Below are 16,420 nucleotides of genomic sequence, written 5' to 3'. Positions count from 1 at the left end.
GGCACTGTCACTCTGACCCCCCGCTAATGGCTGGGTTTCGCTCCACCAGCACAATGTCTGCGATGTATTGCTGATCAGTGTTTCCTAAAGATCACAAATACAGGCAAAATGGCCAATGTGTCTGCTCTAGCTGAGCCTTTTCGCACACAGTCTGGGTAACACAGACACCGGAACTACTATCGCTGCCTCCTCCAGTTTAAATGCCAATTAATGTTTAGAGGCTGTTTCCCCAGAACTAGCCAAAGCAGCCCTACTCAATATCTAGGAGTAATGACTTGAAACTGAAGAGTGTCTCTCCAGGGGGAAGGGAGTCCTTCAGGAAAGATAAGGATACCAGGCACTGGTTGACACAGACCCTCCCTGGTGGTCTGTGTGGGAGACTGGAATTGGGAAATGTCTGACATAAAGACCTTGTTTGAACAGGGCTCATATTGATGACAGGCTGTGTATAAACTGGGCCAGTAACCTGTGGAATTCCAAAGGAACAGTTTATTGGCAAACAAGAAGGTCAAAAGGGCTGGCCTGAGTCATCAGCAGGCTTCCTAAAACAGTGTAAATGGGAGCTGGAGAGGAGCTGGGTCATGGTTTTAGCAGGGGTGAATAGCTTAATATGGCACCTAACAAAAGCGCATTAACAGAGGACTTGGGCTCGGAGAGCTCCCTCAGGCAGACCACACTGCTTGAGGCCCACAGCCTCTGGATCTGGAAGCAAAACACTACAGGCGAGCTCATTAGGATGGTTCACTCAGCTGGTTAGCTCACCTGAAGCACTGTGCAGGCATGGCTCTGCTGAAACCTGCCTTCAGCTGGTAGAGCTCATTTCAAACAGCAAGAAGCTTTAGCAGTACAAACACTTTTTCATCCTGGCCCTTTTGAAACCTGCTTTTAGGCAGAGCCTAAAAGTTAGTTTTGACCAGGAAAAGTATTTCAAAGAAGGCTGGGCTTGGCCACCGTCCTAACGATGCTCAGCCTACACTTGGCTGCTTTCTGTAGCCAAGACTCACCCAGGTCCTGTTGGCTCACCCCATTTACAAATACTTTTTTTCCCTCTCGTCAAGAGAGACCTGAAACTTGGATCCATCTGACCCTCTGAAAAGCTTTAGGGATTTGGACCCACCTTGCAGTTCAGAGCCATCTCACAGGCACAGATCCAAGCTGTATCACCTGTGAGATAGTAAAGCAAAGTCCCAGATGCTTCTTGCCATGAAATATGACCCTGCACCTTTTATAACACCACGGATGTAGATCCTATTATCCTTGCCAAATTCCAATTAGGCTAATTGCTGACCTAAATCGCTCCTGGAATTTCAACTGGATACAACGTTTCTAGCCTCCAACGATGATGCCATATGGCCAGATGATGTCAGGGAGCTGTCATGCTTAACCTCCGAGCTGGCTGCAACATCTTCGTATAGATTTAGTGTAGCCTGAAAAGTCCTTGGAGGCGGGGGGTGTAGAGGTTCTGAGTAAAGGAAAGAATTTGGCTGAGTCTCCATTCACTTGTACCATCATAAATCTGATGCTTGGCTATTGAAGTCAATGGAGTCCCCTTCATTTGACTGTCATCAGAATCAGGCCTATTAGTAGGGATGAGGATTCTGTCATGATGCTTCTGCGTTTGTTATATGTTTGGATCTCTGCGGTGATATTTTCCATATGCTGACTGTCTGTAGGGGCCTTCAAAGAGGGCCACTGCATATTTATATAATAGCAAAGGCCCTGGTCTTCAAATGAAGGTCTTGTCTTGACTAGTCAAAAGGCTAGTCTTTAAAACTGTGCTAGCAAGAACAGGAAGTTTCAGACTGAATGAACCAACATGATTCTGAAGCTGAGGAACTTGAGTTTCTAGTGTGTCTGCCCCAGGATCCCACGAACTCGCAAGAGAACAGTTCCAGTCTTCCAGAATGCAAACCGCAACTAAAAATGAGCCTGAGTCACCAGTTCTCTTATTTCTCATCATTTTAGTCTCCAAGTCTTAGTGTTGTTTGGATTCAGGACTTTGTCAGGCCCATCTCTCCCTGTAAGTCTTCATGAAAGAGCCCACTGCATGTCGCACAGAGAAGTGACTTGCCATGTACTTGTCCTTCCACAGATGGTCTGGATGGTGAGTTTCCTGTCGGCCTTCATCCTGGGCCTGCCCTACGGAGTTGCTGTTGGCGTGGGATTCTCTGTGCTAGTGGTGGTTTTTCACACTCAGTTGTAAGTGCTCCCTGGGATCTGCATTGCAGGGTGACTGCACAGTTCCAGAATATTTTCTAGTTATTAAGTACACTTCAGGTTATTTTTATAAGTGACCTTTGGACCAGATTTTCAAAGGAATGTGTAAACGGTGCCCGCAGGGGAAACGCAGGTGTCCTCCCCTTCTGCTGGAATGCACAAACAGGAACATCAGTCATTAATTACTGCCTGGCGTCCCACTCCTGTCCACAGAGTTACCCCGTGCATATTCCAGAGCAGGTATAATGCTGCAGGTATTTGCCCCGCCAAGAAAATATCTCCACAAATCCTTCCCTATGGAATCACTCCTCAGAGTGGCATCCATCACTGGGCAGGGACTGACGCCAGGCTTATATGCTACTTAAAACTCTTGGCATAGGCCTCGGGTGCGAGGATGAATTTTGGCTGCAGAACGAATTCTCTTTCATTAGTATCCATCAGCAAAGGGCCCAGATTTTTGGCTGAAGGGTCCCAGGACTGTAATACAAATACACAATCACCAAAGTATCCAGAACCAGGCATAGCTGTATTTTTAGCACTGTTCAACATTTAATATGTGTTGTGTTTTTTTTTTTCCTCTAGTCGTAACGGTTCTGCCCTGGGTCAGGTAACCTCCACTGACATATATAAGAACCCCAAAGCCTTCAACAAGGTAAGTGTGGAAGTTAAAAGGCTCTAAGAGAAAACTACCTTGTTCCCAATTCCCTTGTGACCGGTGTAATAAGGAGCTGAATATCTGTGTTACTTTCTCACCTGGTTTAGCTCAGTGGGGTTGTTATTGGCTTGTTATTTTCAGAAGTCATAGTAGGAGGTCTGATCCTTGCAGTGGAGGCTTTCATAATCCTCAACTATCCGCCCTGTTTTAAATCCTTCTGCCTCACCCAAGAGGTCAATATGGTGTTGATGTCATTACTACTGTTGTTGCATATTAAACAGAGAGAGCAAGCAGTTGTACTCCTCATAGATACAGATCCACTGAAAATGATCCGAGGCTTTATCCACAGACCTGTTCACCCATCTGTTGACTCCAGTTGCAAAAAAATAACAACCCCCAGAGCCAGGCAAGAGCCTCTTACACACAGTCTGAACTCAGATGTCTGTTGCAGGTCCATGAACTTGATGGGATAAAAATCGTGACCTACTGCTCCCCACTGTACTTTGCCAACTCAGAGATATTTAGGGAGAAGGTTATAGCAAAGGTAAGAAATCTTCATTCAACATCTGCTACAAACAAAAGCTACTGCCTTATTCCAAAGCCAGTGGCGCTCAGCCTCTGATGCCTTACTGCCCTAAGGAAACATATGGGGAAGGCATGTTAAGTTTTGGAGAGTAGAAACATTTATTCTCATGACACTCAGTGCCCATGTCTACGTGAGCAGCAGACTGCGCAGTAACCAGCATTACTGTGCAGTACTATCCCCGCATGGCTGTTTTTCAGACTCTACTGTGCAGTAGCACTGCATCATGGTTAGTGCCCACCAACGCTACTGTGCAGTAGAGTCTCATGTAGCTGCACCCAGTAAGGAGAATCACTGGCCTTAGCTAGGAAATAAGCCTAAATCCTGGCTAGCATCTCTACTGCCAGAAGAATTTCTGCAGGTCCCTCCTCCCTGCCTGAACTGGTATGCTGTCTTGTAAGAGGAGCTGCCAACAGGGGACCCTTGCTCACCTCACCCAGGCACAGGTGAAAGTGCTGGATGCAATGTAATCCTGCCACACTTCATGGTCACGTGCAGAAAAATAACAGGAGAACGCTCTGTGCTCATGGAACTGAACTGGCTTTTGGTAGAAACTAGTGGTGGAGGTGCCACAATACAGCCAGCACTCCAGCCCCCACGCTGCTCCTTCCAAGCTCTAGGCAGGCTGCTGAAAGGGAAGCAGCTAGAGTGGGGCCAAAGTCAAGACAGACCAGAAGCCTCTAGGCATCCTGCTCTCAGAGTCTGACCTTCTACAAAATGTTTTGGGGTTTTTTTTCTGCCTAAGCTCTCCAAAGTCCTCTTTGAACAAGACAGCAACTAGACATGGCTATGGGCACTTAGCAGCAGCCTGGGCTGGACCATGAGCTGGCCTGAGTGGTGACTACGTCCCTTTATGCCACTTGCATATAGGCATGAGGCTCTTGCATTCAGGTCTTCCACAGCTAATCCCCACACGTAAACCTGACTAACTGTCTCCTCTTCTCCACAGACAGGGGTGGATCCTGGAAAAGTGTACTTAGCCAGAAAGAAATATGTGAAACAGCAGGAGAAGGCAACCGTACACCAGCCAACAAAGCTACAGAAATTCTTATACAAGAAGAACAAGGTAATATATCCTTTCTATAGCCACATGTCTGGGTGTCTAACCTCTTCTGGGTGCCACTGATCATGAGATCACAAGAGAAAGTTATAAGAAATAGAGAAGTGTGATAATTGAACTGACTGGTATTAAAATAAGAAACCACAAACACAATTTAGGAAATTTGGGGAAGTGCATGAATTTCATGGTCACAAGTACTGATTGTGCACAGCAGCAAGTTTGCCTATTTTTATTACTGTTGCTGCTGCTGCTGCTGCTGTTGTTTTTAATGAGTTCATTAAATATATGCATTATTTAACAAATGTCAAATTTATTGCAGATGAAATGTTTCATTAATATAACCTGATTCATTGGAATAATTTGATGAAGGGATTACTAAAATCCCTTGGTTTTGCACCAAATACATTTGAAGATATCATTACTTATTTCAATTACAGTATCTTGCCACTTACCATCACAGGTTGTTTAGAGATGAAGCAAAACCCAGGCAAGACAGCAATCCTGTATTATTCTGTGTTTGGAGTGATTTCCCTTGCCACACAGTATTTTTCTTCCCCTGAAAACAAGAGTTGTTAATTCAGTGGTTGTCCACCACTAGCTAAACTGTACAGTTGAGCAATTGTTCCTCCAAGGTAAAGCCATATGCCAGCACCTCTGTCCATATGACATTAAACCTTATATATGTAAGTAAACACAGCAAGATACACCTCTGGCTCTCTAGACCTTGTCATGATTTGTACCAAGGGGGCTTTACAAATTCTGTTCTGGCTTATAATAACCAAATCAAAATGGAAAAATAAATGAGGCTGATGGGTAAAGAAAGGTTGGCAATATTATTTTGACAGTCAGGATCTGCTTGCTCCTCAGAGCCAAAACGCTTTTAAATAATGCTGGGGTTATACCAGAAGTACGGTAATTTAAAACAGCAATATAAATCCTATGCTTAAAAGGAATTAATTGTTTTTAATTTGATCAGATAAAAAAAACAGTATATCATCTCCAGCTGGAATTCTTCTATACTAAGATGCCACTGTAAGGGGAAAAAAAATCTAAATGTAATTTATGTGCAGCTGGCACATCTCCAGAACAGTTAAAGAAACCTGCAGGGTAGCTAGTTCAAGCACAAACAGAGCAACTGGCTTGTTGCTGCTCTTCAGACAACCTGGTTAAATCATGCTGCCAGTATCTCCTACTGCAGCACTGTACAGTACAGGACTCTGGGATAACTACAGGCAAGTGGTCCAGCATAGCAGGTGATTAGTTAATTCTACAACGCACTCTTACGAGCCTCAGTATATTGTTGCCAGTTTAGTTATACCTTTTCCAGTTTGTATCTCTTCTAGCAAATTATCATCAACAACAAGGACAGCATGCCAGGCTTTATACTGCAATTACTGCTGGATTATTATTATTATTATTATTTTTTTTTTTTTTTAAGGATTATTCCTCTTTTATAATTATTCTTCTTTTTTCCTTTTCTTGGGTCACTTTGATTTTGGGTTATTTTGATTTTGCTGATCAATGCCATTTTGAAGGAGGTGCCCTGGGCTACTTCTGACTACGCTTTTTATTGTGAAGCTGTCAACTTGAAATGCTGATGGTCTTTGACAAACTAGCTGATCTTCCGTACTTCAGAAAAAATAAAAAAACAGGCCTAGTACCCCTGCTGCACCTCCGTTAATATTCGATAGTGTTCCAGGAGGAATTTGGCCTGATAAAGTATTGGAAGTAGGAGGGAGGGATGGATGGATGTTTTTCTAAAATTGTTTTCTTGTTCTAGCTCAGTCATTTAAATAAATATGAATGCAGGAATCCTTGCGTGAAGCTCCCTGGCCTGCGTTATGTGGGAGGTTAGACTAGGGATCTTGATCTTAATCTTCCCAGGCTTATTAATTTAGCTAGTCTTGACCTGAACCCTCAAAATGACCTCACCAGCACCTATTGCTCATCTGCCATAGCTGAGGCCTTACTTCTGCCAAATATAGGGGCAACTTCTTGGAAGGAACTAGGAACTGCATTGGAGTCAGTGGAGCAGGAAAGCGGTGGAAGAAGCAAAATAGAAACAAGGCACATCTACGTGAGATACTGAGTTGCCGTAGCAACGAGCTACAGCGACATAGCTTATCACTGTGGTGACGTAGCATTGGTGGGCACTAACCATGATGCCACTACTGCTGCGCAATAGAGTAAATAATGACCCATGTGCCACCAGGACTGCGCAGTACCTACTGCATAGTCAGGGGCATGTGTAGACACACCCACCGAGTAAATATTTTGCTAAAAATTGGGATTGTGTCAACTACTGGAAGAAGGGTGGGCATGTCCCAAGAGTCCAGCCCAAGGAGAAGGGTCCATTAATGCAGCCAAACTGACCGAGATGGAGCATACCTAGTGAGTGCGAGCCTCTCTCCAACTTCACCTGGCAGCAACCCAAAATATATCCATCCTGTTGCAAACTGCAATGGGGAGAAAATTTCAGCTGCCATGAATCTGAGCAGCTGCATTTCCTTCAAGGAAATTATGCTGATTTGCACCAGTTAAGAATCTCTCTCTTGGGATTTGCTGGTGTTGAGATGCCATAGGTACATGACTGTGACAGGGTCTTGGAGCCCAGCCTACTGCCCTGAAAGCCATGCTCCAAGTTCAGGAGGAGTATTTGTGTCTGGCAAGCTCCAGGCAGGAGAGATGATCTTGTGCCTTTGCCTTGCTGCAGACCCTGTCTTTGCAAGAGCTCCAGAAAGATTTTGAAAGCACATCCCCAACGGACACCAACAACAACCAGACGGCTGCCAACGGCACCAGTGTCTCCTACATTACGTTCCGCCCCCCTGCCAACCACGCTGGGCAAGTGAATGCTTCGAGCGAGCTGGGCAGCACCTCTAGCCTTCGGAGTAGTACCTGCAGCGTTATCCCTGCGCCAACTGTGGACCCCATGACCACAGCACCACCCTACGTCAGCTTCCACACCATTATTCTAGATATGAGTGGAGTGTGTTTTGTAGACCTGATGGGGACAAAAGCTCTGGGGAAGGTTAGTTCTCAGTACCTACATTTCCTCTGCAGTGGGGGTGGAGATATCTACCTTCCTCACTGGAGCCTGCAGGACATTATTCATTCACAACTCCTGGGAACTTGCAGAGCCATAGATAAAAAGTCCTGCAGAAGCCCAATGTATAATCATCCTTATTAATCCTCTCTTTTTGTCTCCACATCCAGCTGTGCTCCAGCTATCAGAAGATTGGGATTAAAGTTTTCTTGGCAAATGTCCATGGTAAGAATCCAAGCATAATACATTTCCTTATGGGCTTCCTGCAACGTCTGAGAGATGGGCACAGTGATGATTTCTTTTTTCCATTTTTGTGACCTGCACTAACTGCCAACAGGGCCAGCCTTTGCAAAGGCTCTGATCGTGTGCTTCGCAATGAAGTCAAATATTAAGATCAGGGGAAAGGATGGAGAGAGACTGCAGAGAATCAAATAAATAGGGGATGGAAAATTCTCTCTTCAATTAGCTCTTCTCCTGTGATTAGAGGAATGTTTCCTGTGGTATATCCCTCCACCCATGTTACTATCAGACCCCCTATGCAAGGATCAGACTTCTTAAGTCATGGGGTTTCCATCACATGCTGCTCCATGCTTACTATTTTCATAGCACAGGGCTATGGAGAACAAAGCCTATTTGTCGCAGGAAGAAAGAGTTTACAGATCCTTTTTACTACACAGAGCCAAAATGAAAAGAAGGGATTTAGGTTGTGTCTGAGGTTTGTGCTGGGGTTTTTTTCTGCTTGAAAACATTTATTTCAAAGCCAGTTGTGTTCTCATCAGCTGTGGCCTATGGTTATAAATGTGCAAGTTTATCTGCCCACAACGGGACAGGTTTACACTTCGAATTGCCTGGGCTCCATTGTTGTCTGTAGTAATGTATGATTGATGTTATGGAGCAAATTAGAACGAGGACATGGAAAAGCTAAGGGGGCAAGGCTACTGTCAGTACTTCTAAAACAAAGATCTTATTAGGGGGGTGATACGGCTGTAGTAGCTTACAGTTTGCACCCAAAATAATAGCTATACCAATAGCAATAACAAAACTCTGTCTCTACTTTCTTTGCTCTTAAGTTCCCTGGCCATTTTTATGCCATTGCACTTATGATCTGCCACACTTGCAAAATACTACTCCTCTTCTTTTACTCCAGGATAATGGAAACTCAGACCCTTCTCCTGCATTTTCTCCCACATACTCCTGAAAACTTCCTAGAAATGCCAGTGCAGTTCCCTTTTCTCTTGCTTGGACCTTTAAGCTACTTTATTTCAAACCTGAGCCCAGAAATCAACCACAGCAGAGAGAAAAAAGTTCTTCCCTTCATTTACACCCACGCAAGTGCATCGACAAGAATGGGATCTTGGTGATGCATGAACTACTTGCTAGCACTCCACAGGAGTGTGTTGTGTTCCCATTGCTTTGGACCATTTTCATTCTCTGAGGCCTCTATCCATAAAAGGGTGCTACAGTTCAAGAAATTAGCATCTGCTGTGTTCCCTTTCAAGTGGCTCCTTCTGTGGCACCTTCCTCCCTCATATATTTTTCCCTTCTTCAGCTCAGGTATTTGATGACATTAGCACAGGTGGAGTCTTTGAAGAAGGAGGCCTAGACCGCAGTCACATCTTCTTGACCATCCATGATGCTGTTTTATTTGCACTGGCCAACATGAAAGGAGTCGTCCATCTTCCCATCTTAGAAGAGGTACTAGCCACCTGGAGACTGCAGAGTTGTAGGGCTGCATTCTGTACTTAGTTACACCCATGCAAGCATAACCCGTTGCATCAGTGGGAGCTGCAAGTCTTTCTCTAGCAGCTGAGTCACAGGGGACGATAACAGCCTTCTGCTGCTGTACCTGATGGAATTAATTGATTATCTTAAGTGGTAGACATTAAAATGTATCATCCAGACTCAAAAAAGGATAATTGGCAAAGCCTGATGGAGTCAAGAGGGTCATACAGGTATAACTGGGAGTGAAACTGTATAACTGGGTAACTAAATAACTGTATAACACAAACTCTATAACTGGAAAGGAATTGGGATGAACAGAAACAAACAAGGGCAGAATTCAGCCCATAGAAACTAGAGGCAGAACATGTCTGTCTCCACTTGACTAGCTCCACTATGCACTAGTGCTTGGCCTGGTGAGAGGGAAGAAAAGGCACGGGCAGCTATGTGGCACATGTTGTAAATACAGCGGTGACACAGGTTATTTATTAAGACATTGGCTGGTAATTGCATAGAAACTCAGATAGAAACAATGGCCATGTGACCACATTATCGCATGACAACAAGTTAAAATTGCCTGTATTACCACTGCATGTGTGCGCACAACTCAGGCAGGGAAGATGGGTTACTAAAATCCTGCTTCCCTCTGTGCCCTGTCTCCCCATATATTTCAACCTCAGCAGGAGTGTTGGGTAGGAGTGGATGAAACGGCACTCCTAGTTGGACGAGGAGGGTACGCCTCCCTGAGCAGGTTACTGTGAGAGGTTCTGGGGTGTGACCTTGCTGCACGTCAGATACAGCATTGTAACCCTCCGTGTGTAGGCTCTTCCCTTGCATTGAGTGTAAGGCAGAGAATCCCTTGCTGAAAGGGAACAGAATACCTTGCATTTAACTGCAAGGTTAGACAGAACACAGACATTATCCATTTGCCCCCTAGTTCACCTCCCCACATTCACATAGCCATACCACCCTGAGCTATTCTGCACTTCTTCCAGAGGAAGGGAAACAATCAGTTGTCACAGTGCTGGCCTCAGTCTATGAACTGAGACAGACAGACAGGCATGTGCAGCTTTAGATGATCGCTGCTGATACTGATCTCACAGCTTAACCTCTCATCTCCCTAAAAACAGGGCCCCAAGGTTCTGACCTTTCTCCAACTCACACTGTACCCAGCTGCATTTGGCAATGCACTGCTCCCAACCGCTATTTACATTGTTAGGATCGATAAGGCCTCTGCAGCCCCAGCCTTGAGCTGATGCTGTGGAGGACCTACCTTATCGCTGCTGCACAAAATCTATTTGTCTTTGGGAGATTTGCTGAAGGTGAAACTTGCTACCTTCAAAGGAGATGTGGGACAAGGAAACTACTGGCTTTTAACTGTGCCAAGAAGGATTTTGTTTGGTGCTGGTGGCTGACTGGGAGGAGGATTTTTACAGGAACGCTGGTAATCAGGGTGGGCCCTGGGTTGAGCCCTTGAATTTGGAAAATACAGTTTCACCCTGGAGTGAACATGGCTTTAATCAAAAGGAAACTGTCCAGAAGACAATGGACCAGATTCTGCTTTATACTAGTGTCCCTTGATACCCCTTTGGCTGACTGATGTGGGCATAAAGTCAGTGTAAATGTCCTTTATAATTCCAAGGAGAGCGTAAATTGGCTTTAGGACAAATAAAAACCAGACCAATTATTACTGCACAGTTGTTTTCTATATCCCCTTCACTGGTGTTTGGATGTGGTGTTTGTTTTAATTCAGGCCTACACCTGATAATAACGCGGTCAAATGTGACTCTATTCCCAAACCGTAAAGGACACCTTTATAGGTCTGAAACTCAGGTGAGTTGCATTTTCCTTCCTTGTAGCCCTGCATCCGCTAATCACTGATGGTTGATTTCTTGCAGAGGCCGATTCAGACAGAACTCTCTATCTATGATGAGTCTGCAGATGAAAGCAGTGCAGAATTCAAGAACTTGGAGGAAGTGAGTAACAGGAGCAGGGGACAGTTACTCCCTTGTAGAAATAAAGCGGCAATCCTAAATCCTGGCAAGGGTAGATTAGACCAGGTGTGCTAAATGCTATGACCTAGCAAACACCTAGGGGACTGGGAAGACCTAGTTCTAGAAGTTTTTTGCAGGAATAGCCTTTGGAATGTGGTGTAGATTCTTGGTATCTGTGTTGTGGTAGAAATACGTAATCCCAATTCACTATGGTAAGCCCCTACCCCATGAAGCTTAAAACCTACTGGTACATAGATAAAACTGGCAAAATGCATGAGAAGGGAATGTTAGCCTTATTTGACAGACTGTGACTCTGGGCACAGCATAGACCACACAGAAACAGCCTATGGCAGCAAGTGTCTCCTGCCATAAGACTTTCTGTCCTCTGAAGCGAGGCTCCCCCATCCCATGCTTCTGTGTCTGCTGTCTTTATTAATCCATGCACAGAAAAGAGGCTATTAAGCTTCATTCTTAAGTACAGAAGTAGAAATGCCCTCCCTGTCCCAGCCCCAAAATGGGTATTGCACACTGTGGGATTAAATGGGTCATACCTTCCTTGGAAACACCCAGTCCTGGCTGTTGTCACAGGACACCTGAGTAGGTGGGCAGCCAGGCTATTGCATTACGCTATTTGTTCATACAGGAAGTGGGCCTGTACCATGCAGCTCAGGTCCAAATTCAGACATGAAGGTCTCCAGAGTCTGGTGCATCTGGAGATTGGGCCTGAACCAAATGCCATCACTAGCTCTTGGGTCAGCCCCTCATGCTCACATGCAAGTCAGATCAATGCAGCTTTGCTGGCTTCGGCAGAAATGAAGTCCTTTCTTTGTACCAGCTGAGGGTCCAAACCATGAAAGACAGTCTGTGGAGGGAGATGCTTTCAGCCTCTTAACAAGGTGGAGTGCCTGTGTGAGGCCAGATACCGTCTTATGTGAACCACTTTGCCAGATTTTTCCACTTGTTACTGCTGTGCCAATATGCGTTCTAATCAATCTGTCTTGTTGCTTCCCTACAGGAGATGTTTGGAAGTATGTTCCATTCAGATGCCCAGACGGCTCTGTGAGCACGTGGGGAAGATAACTGTGCCAACAAATCCTTCAGAACTGTTTCCTATTACACACCCCTTTAGGAAGAAGCTTCTGCAGTCTATGTTGTAAGAAGAGCAGCTTTTATGTGCTCTTGCCCAGGGATAGTAATGACTTTGCAGAATGAGGGGCCATCATTCCTCCTGTACCAACATCTCTCCTTTGTTCTCTTCTTCTGGAACTTGGAGCAAAGGACTCTTGGAGCAGGTGACATAATACAGCAGAAGCAGGAACTCAGGAAATAACATTCAACTAGGCACAGAAGAGAAGGACATTCATTTAATGGCAGGTGCCTTAATGTACAGGATTATTATTAGTCACCATTGCCAACCCTCTTCCACCAGAACACCACCCCCCCCAGCATGTGGACTGTGTAACCCAGGAATCACAGTCTATTTTGCTTTTTCTGATCAAGTGAAGCATAAGGAAATATCACAGGCCATTCCTGGCTTTGATTCATAAACAAAAATAGCCCTCACAAGGGGAAGTGATGTAGGCTTGCAGGACACAGATGTGTTAAATGTGAACTTTGCATTCTGCACCCTGAGTGTAAAACCCTGAATTTCCTGGGACTGCTGCCTAGAACCACCTCTGCATTCTCTGTATTGCCCTTCTCCCCTGAGCTCTCCATGACTGCACATGCCAGTGCTCTGAATTTCTGCTCCTCTGAAATCTGTGGTACCACTGCATATCAGCAGTGCCGCTTTCTGGATTATAGGAGAGTTTTTCTTTGGCCTCGGTTGGTTCCCATGACCAAGAGCTCCTTGCTGTTGGGGGACTTCCATGCACATGTTGGCCTTCCCAATAGTCTGGGTGTTTTAAATAAAGTTTATTTGAAACACCTGCAAAGTTAAAGTTCACTTAAGTCAATGGGAACCTTTCCAAGGACTGCAGCAGGCCTTTGATCAGGCCATTAGTCCAGGGATATCATGACAGCATTTATTCCTATGATATTTTGAGGCTTCCTCTTCCTGCTTTTGATAATGGGTTACTGCTTACAGGTTCAGTTGGGGGTCAGTTTGAGACTTGGACAAGTGGTTCAGGGCAATAAGTTTTTCCAAACTAGTCTGCTCATCCCTAATAAGTTCAGGACTGTAGGAGAAGAAGAGACTCTTCAGTATAATGCATACATCCAACAATTTTAAAAAGATGCTATTCCACAAGATCAATATAGTTAGAGCATGAGCAAGTTTTCTGACTTCCTGCCCCTTGGGCAGGGGGCTGGACCTGACGATCTTACGAGGTCCCTTCCAGCTCTGTCTATGAAATCTGTGAAGTTTTGTGTCTGCAGTCAGTCAGCAGTTCTTGAGATCTTACAGCTAACTTCTTTGGGCTTAAACTCATGTGGGATCTCATGTGATCACCTAAAAAACAAGAGAATGCTCATCTGCTGGTTTAAGTGCCTGGTCCCTTACAAGCAGCTGCCACCTATCGCATGCTAGAAAATTTTAATTAAAATTCTCCATAGCCTGATGCTACCAGGACCATCTACCTCTTGGGCAGGCAAGCCTGACTCAACAACCTGGGGACAGACAGATGAGATCTTTTTAATTTTTTTAAACCCTAACTACTTTTATACATAAAAAAGTATGGGTGATGCTAATGACTCTCTGCTATTTTAGCTTTCTAATGCCTCCTTTCCATCCCAAAGCTGATTCTCTGAAGCATGGAATAAGATTAGATATATTTAAAGTGAATATGAAGTCTGAAAAAATATAACAAGCTGAGGGTTAAAGGGATGTTTATTAAATATATTTAGGCCCCAAATTCAAGGTTTGACAAAATTAAGTTTGCAGAAATAATTCCCTGTGATTTTTTTTTTTTTTTTAACTGCAATGAAAAAACAGGTTTGTTTGTTTTTCGGCTAGGATTTTAAACTTTACCTTGAAGTGTTTCCAGTATTGGGATAAAGTAGGAAGACCTGAAGGTGAACCTGACTACAAACAAAAAATAAAACTTGACTAGTCTGTGTTTCATTCCATGAATGCAAAAATAAACAATGGCCTTACTAATGAAAAACAAACTAGATTTTGAAAAAGTTACTTCTATTTTAAGAATCAAAGTGTTAAGAGCAAGGTAAACAATTTTGGTGTTTTAATAATACGGTTATTGAAGGTGTCTGTCTAACTTATAAGGTGTTCTTTAAACTGCTCTGATAGAAGGCTTTTGGAGGTATTACCAGGGAAAGAAAATGGAGCTTCACTGTGGCTCCCAGATGCCTCACTGGTCATAGAAGTAGAGCTGCATGTACCATCAAAGCTTAGCAAACATTGTCAGTAATAACATAAGTCCTGCCTCTGTTTTGTTCAGCATGACCCCTCGTTAGTTAAATCGCCACTACTCTACCTCTGTCTCGGATAACACGATGTATGAGAAAAATCACAAAAAATGGAGGTTCGTTGCCTCTAGGCCAGGGGCGGGCAATTATTTCTGGCGGAGGGCCGCTTACTGAGTTTTGGCAAGCCACTGAGGGCTGCATGACAGGCATTCAGGGGCAGATTAAATATTAATTTTTTTAATTTTTTAGGGACTCTGTGAGCCAGACAGGACGGCCTGGCAGGCCGCATCCACCCCGCAGGCCACATTTTGCCCACCCTGCTCTAGGCAATAGAAGGACATGCTAAGACATGGACTTTTTTATTCTGATCTTAGGCTTTCTCTGAGATGGTCTTGTGTTCTAAAACCTAGGATCAGAAAATTAATTCTCTCAAATTATCCTTGAAGCTAATGCACCATAATTACTCATGGTATTGCTCTGATCCCTGCATATTCCTCTTACTGAATGATTAAAAAAAAAAAAACCCTCAAAGAGGAAAAATAAATTCACTGCATACTCGTGCAGGCCTGACACCCAAACCTCCATTCAAACCCAGAAAGCATCAGAACGATAGTTCCACGTGCAAAAGAGGCATGGTTTCCCCTCACTGTTCCCAAAAGCAAGTTGGGATGGGATGTGAAGGATGGCATGAAAACAGCAACAACTACACGCTCTGCTACCTTGAAGACCCTTGTAAAAGGATACTTGCCTCCTCTCCTGTGGGTCAGGATTGATTCTGGTGATAAACGCAGCCCTCCGGAACGGGAAGATGGTGGTTTTTCAAAGCCCAGCTGTAGTCCCAATTTGGGCTTGAGTGTTAGCTGCATGAAGCCCGTGACTCCCAGGGCTCTAGTTTCAAAGGTGACGGTCACCAAACAGCAGCCTGGCGCAGCCTGCATTTCTCTTTCGAAGGTGCCCAAAAAAGCGGGCTTTGTTCCTGCGGGAGGTGCTGAGTCCATGGGGGCCCTGCTCGGGAAGAGGGCTGTCATGCGAAATGTGTAAACTTTCCATCACCTGTGGGTGGGCCCCCCCCTGCAAAAATGAACGGTCAGGGTGCCTACGCTTCCCAGGGTTTCTTGATGAGGGAACCTGAGATACTCAGAAAATGCTCCGTGTCCAGAGACCTTTGTTTTGGGCCCTGAAACTCACCAGCGATATTGCCCCGAGCAGGCTTCTCAGCCTGCCCCCGCTGCACAACCAGCTCTCTATCCTTCATGGAAGATGGGGGTTCGTTCCCCTCCTTTTTTCGATCCTAAAGAGCCCACAAAGAAGGGCTAGCTCTCCTCCTCTCTCCTGCGGGGACTGAGGCATGTCCCCCTGAAGTCTAGTGGGACGGGGCAGGCGAGGCAGAGGTTCACCTTATGGACGAGCCAAGGTGTGTGCATAGATCTCTATATGTATATATACAGACCCATATATAGAGAGAGAAATAGCTATACCTATAGATACCTAACTATATTATCTATACAGAGGAAGATATACACACATCTCCCTCTCTAGCAGTGCGGGGCGTTGCCAGCACGTGGCGGGAGGACCCTGCCCGCGCCGGCCGCTGAGGGGAAACAACCCAGGCGCCCTCCGGCGACTACAGCTCCCAGCAGGCCTTGCGGCGAAGGCGGGGCGGGGCGGGGCTCCAATTGGCTAGCCCTCCGCGGGGCGCGGCGGTGATTGGCGGGCGCGGGGGCAGAGCGGGGCGAGCGCCGTCAGAGCCGGGTGCGATGGGCTGGCGGGCGCCGGCGGCGGC

The 16,420-nt window shown here is 45.3% G+C and overlaps 2 protein-coding genes across 3 annotated transcripts in view; both read left to right on the top strand.

The window, feature by feature from the left end:
- SLC26A9 (solute carrier family 26 member 9) overlaps positions 1-14,382 on the top strand; it is a 38,908-nt gene extending 24,526 nt beyond the window's left edge. For both annotated transcript variants that reach the window (XM_019514000.1, XM_019513999.1), the window contains exons 13-21: positions 2,093-2,199; positions 2,800-2,869; positions 3,324-3,416; positions 4,405-4,521; positions 7,229-7,546; positions 7,732-7,786; positions 9,111-9,256; positions 11,179-11,256; positions 12,290-14,382. In XM_019514000.1, the coding sequence (XP_019369545.1) occupies positions 2,093-2,199; positions 2,800-2,869; positions 3,324-3,416; positions 4,405-4,521; positions 7,229-7,546; positions 7,732-7,786; positions 9,111-9,256; positions 11,179-11,256; positions 12,290-12,337 (1,032 nt within the window). In that variant the 3' untranslated portion in view covers positions 12,338-14,382. The remainder of the gene's footprint in view (positions 1-2,092; positions 2,200-2,799; positions 2,870-3,323; positions 3,417-4,404; positions 4,522-7,228; positions 7,547-7,731; positions 7,787-9,110; positions 9,257-11,178; positions 11,257-12,289) is intronic.
- Positions 14,383-15,670: 1,288 nt separating this feature from the next.
- PM20D1 (peptidase M20 domain containing 1) overlaps positions 15,671-16,420 on the top strand; it is a 15,698-nt gene continuing 14,948 nt past the window's right edge. Inside the window, exon 1 of the mRNA XM_019513741.1 lies at positions 15,671-15,692. Coding sequence (XP_019369286.1) covers positions 15,671-15,692 — 22 coding nt within the window. The remainder of the gene's footprint in view (positions 15,693-16,420) is intronic.

Source organism: Gavialis gangeticus, unplaced genomic scaffold (assembly GCF_001723915.1).
Source record: "Gavialis gangeticus isolate Ggan-Ray unplaced genomic scaffold, GavGan_comp1, whole genome shotgun sequence".
Lineage (NCBI taxonomy): Eukaryota > Metazoa > Chordata > Crocodylia > Gavialidae > Gavialis > Gavialis gangeticus.
Note: the sequence above shows the minus strand (reverse complement) of the source record. Positions and strands in the feature narration are given on the sequence as shown.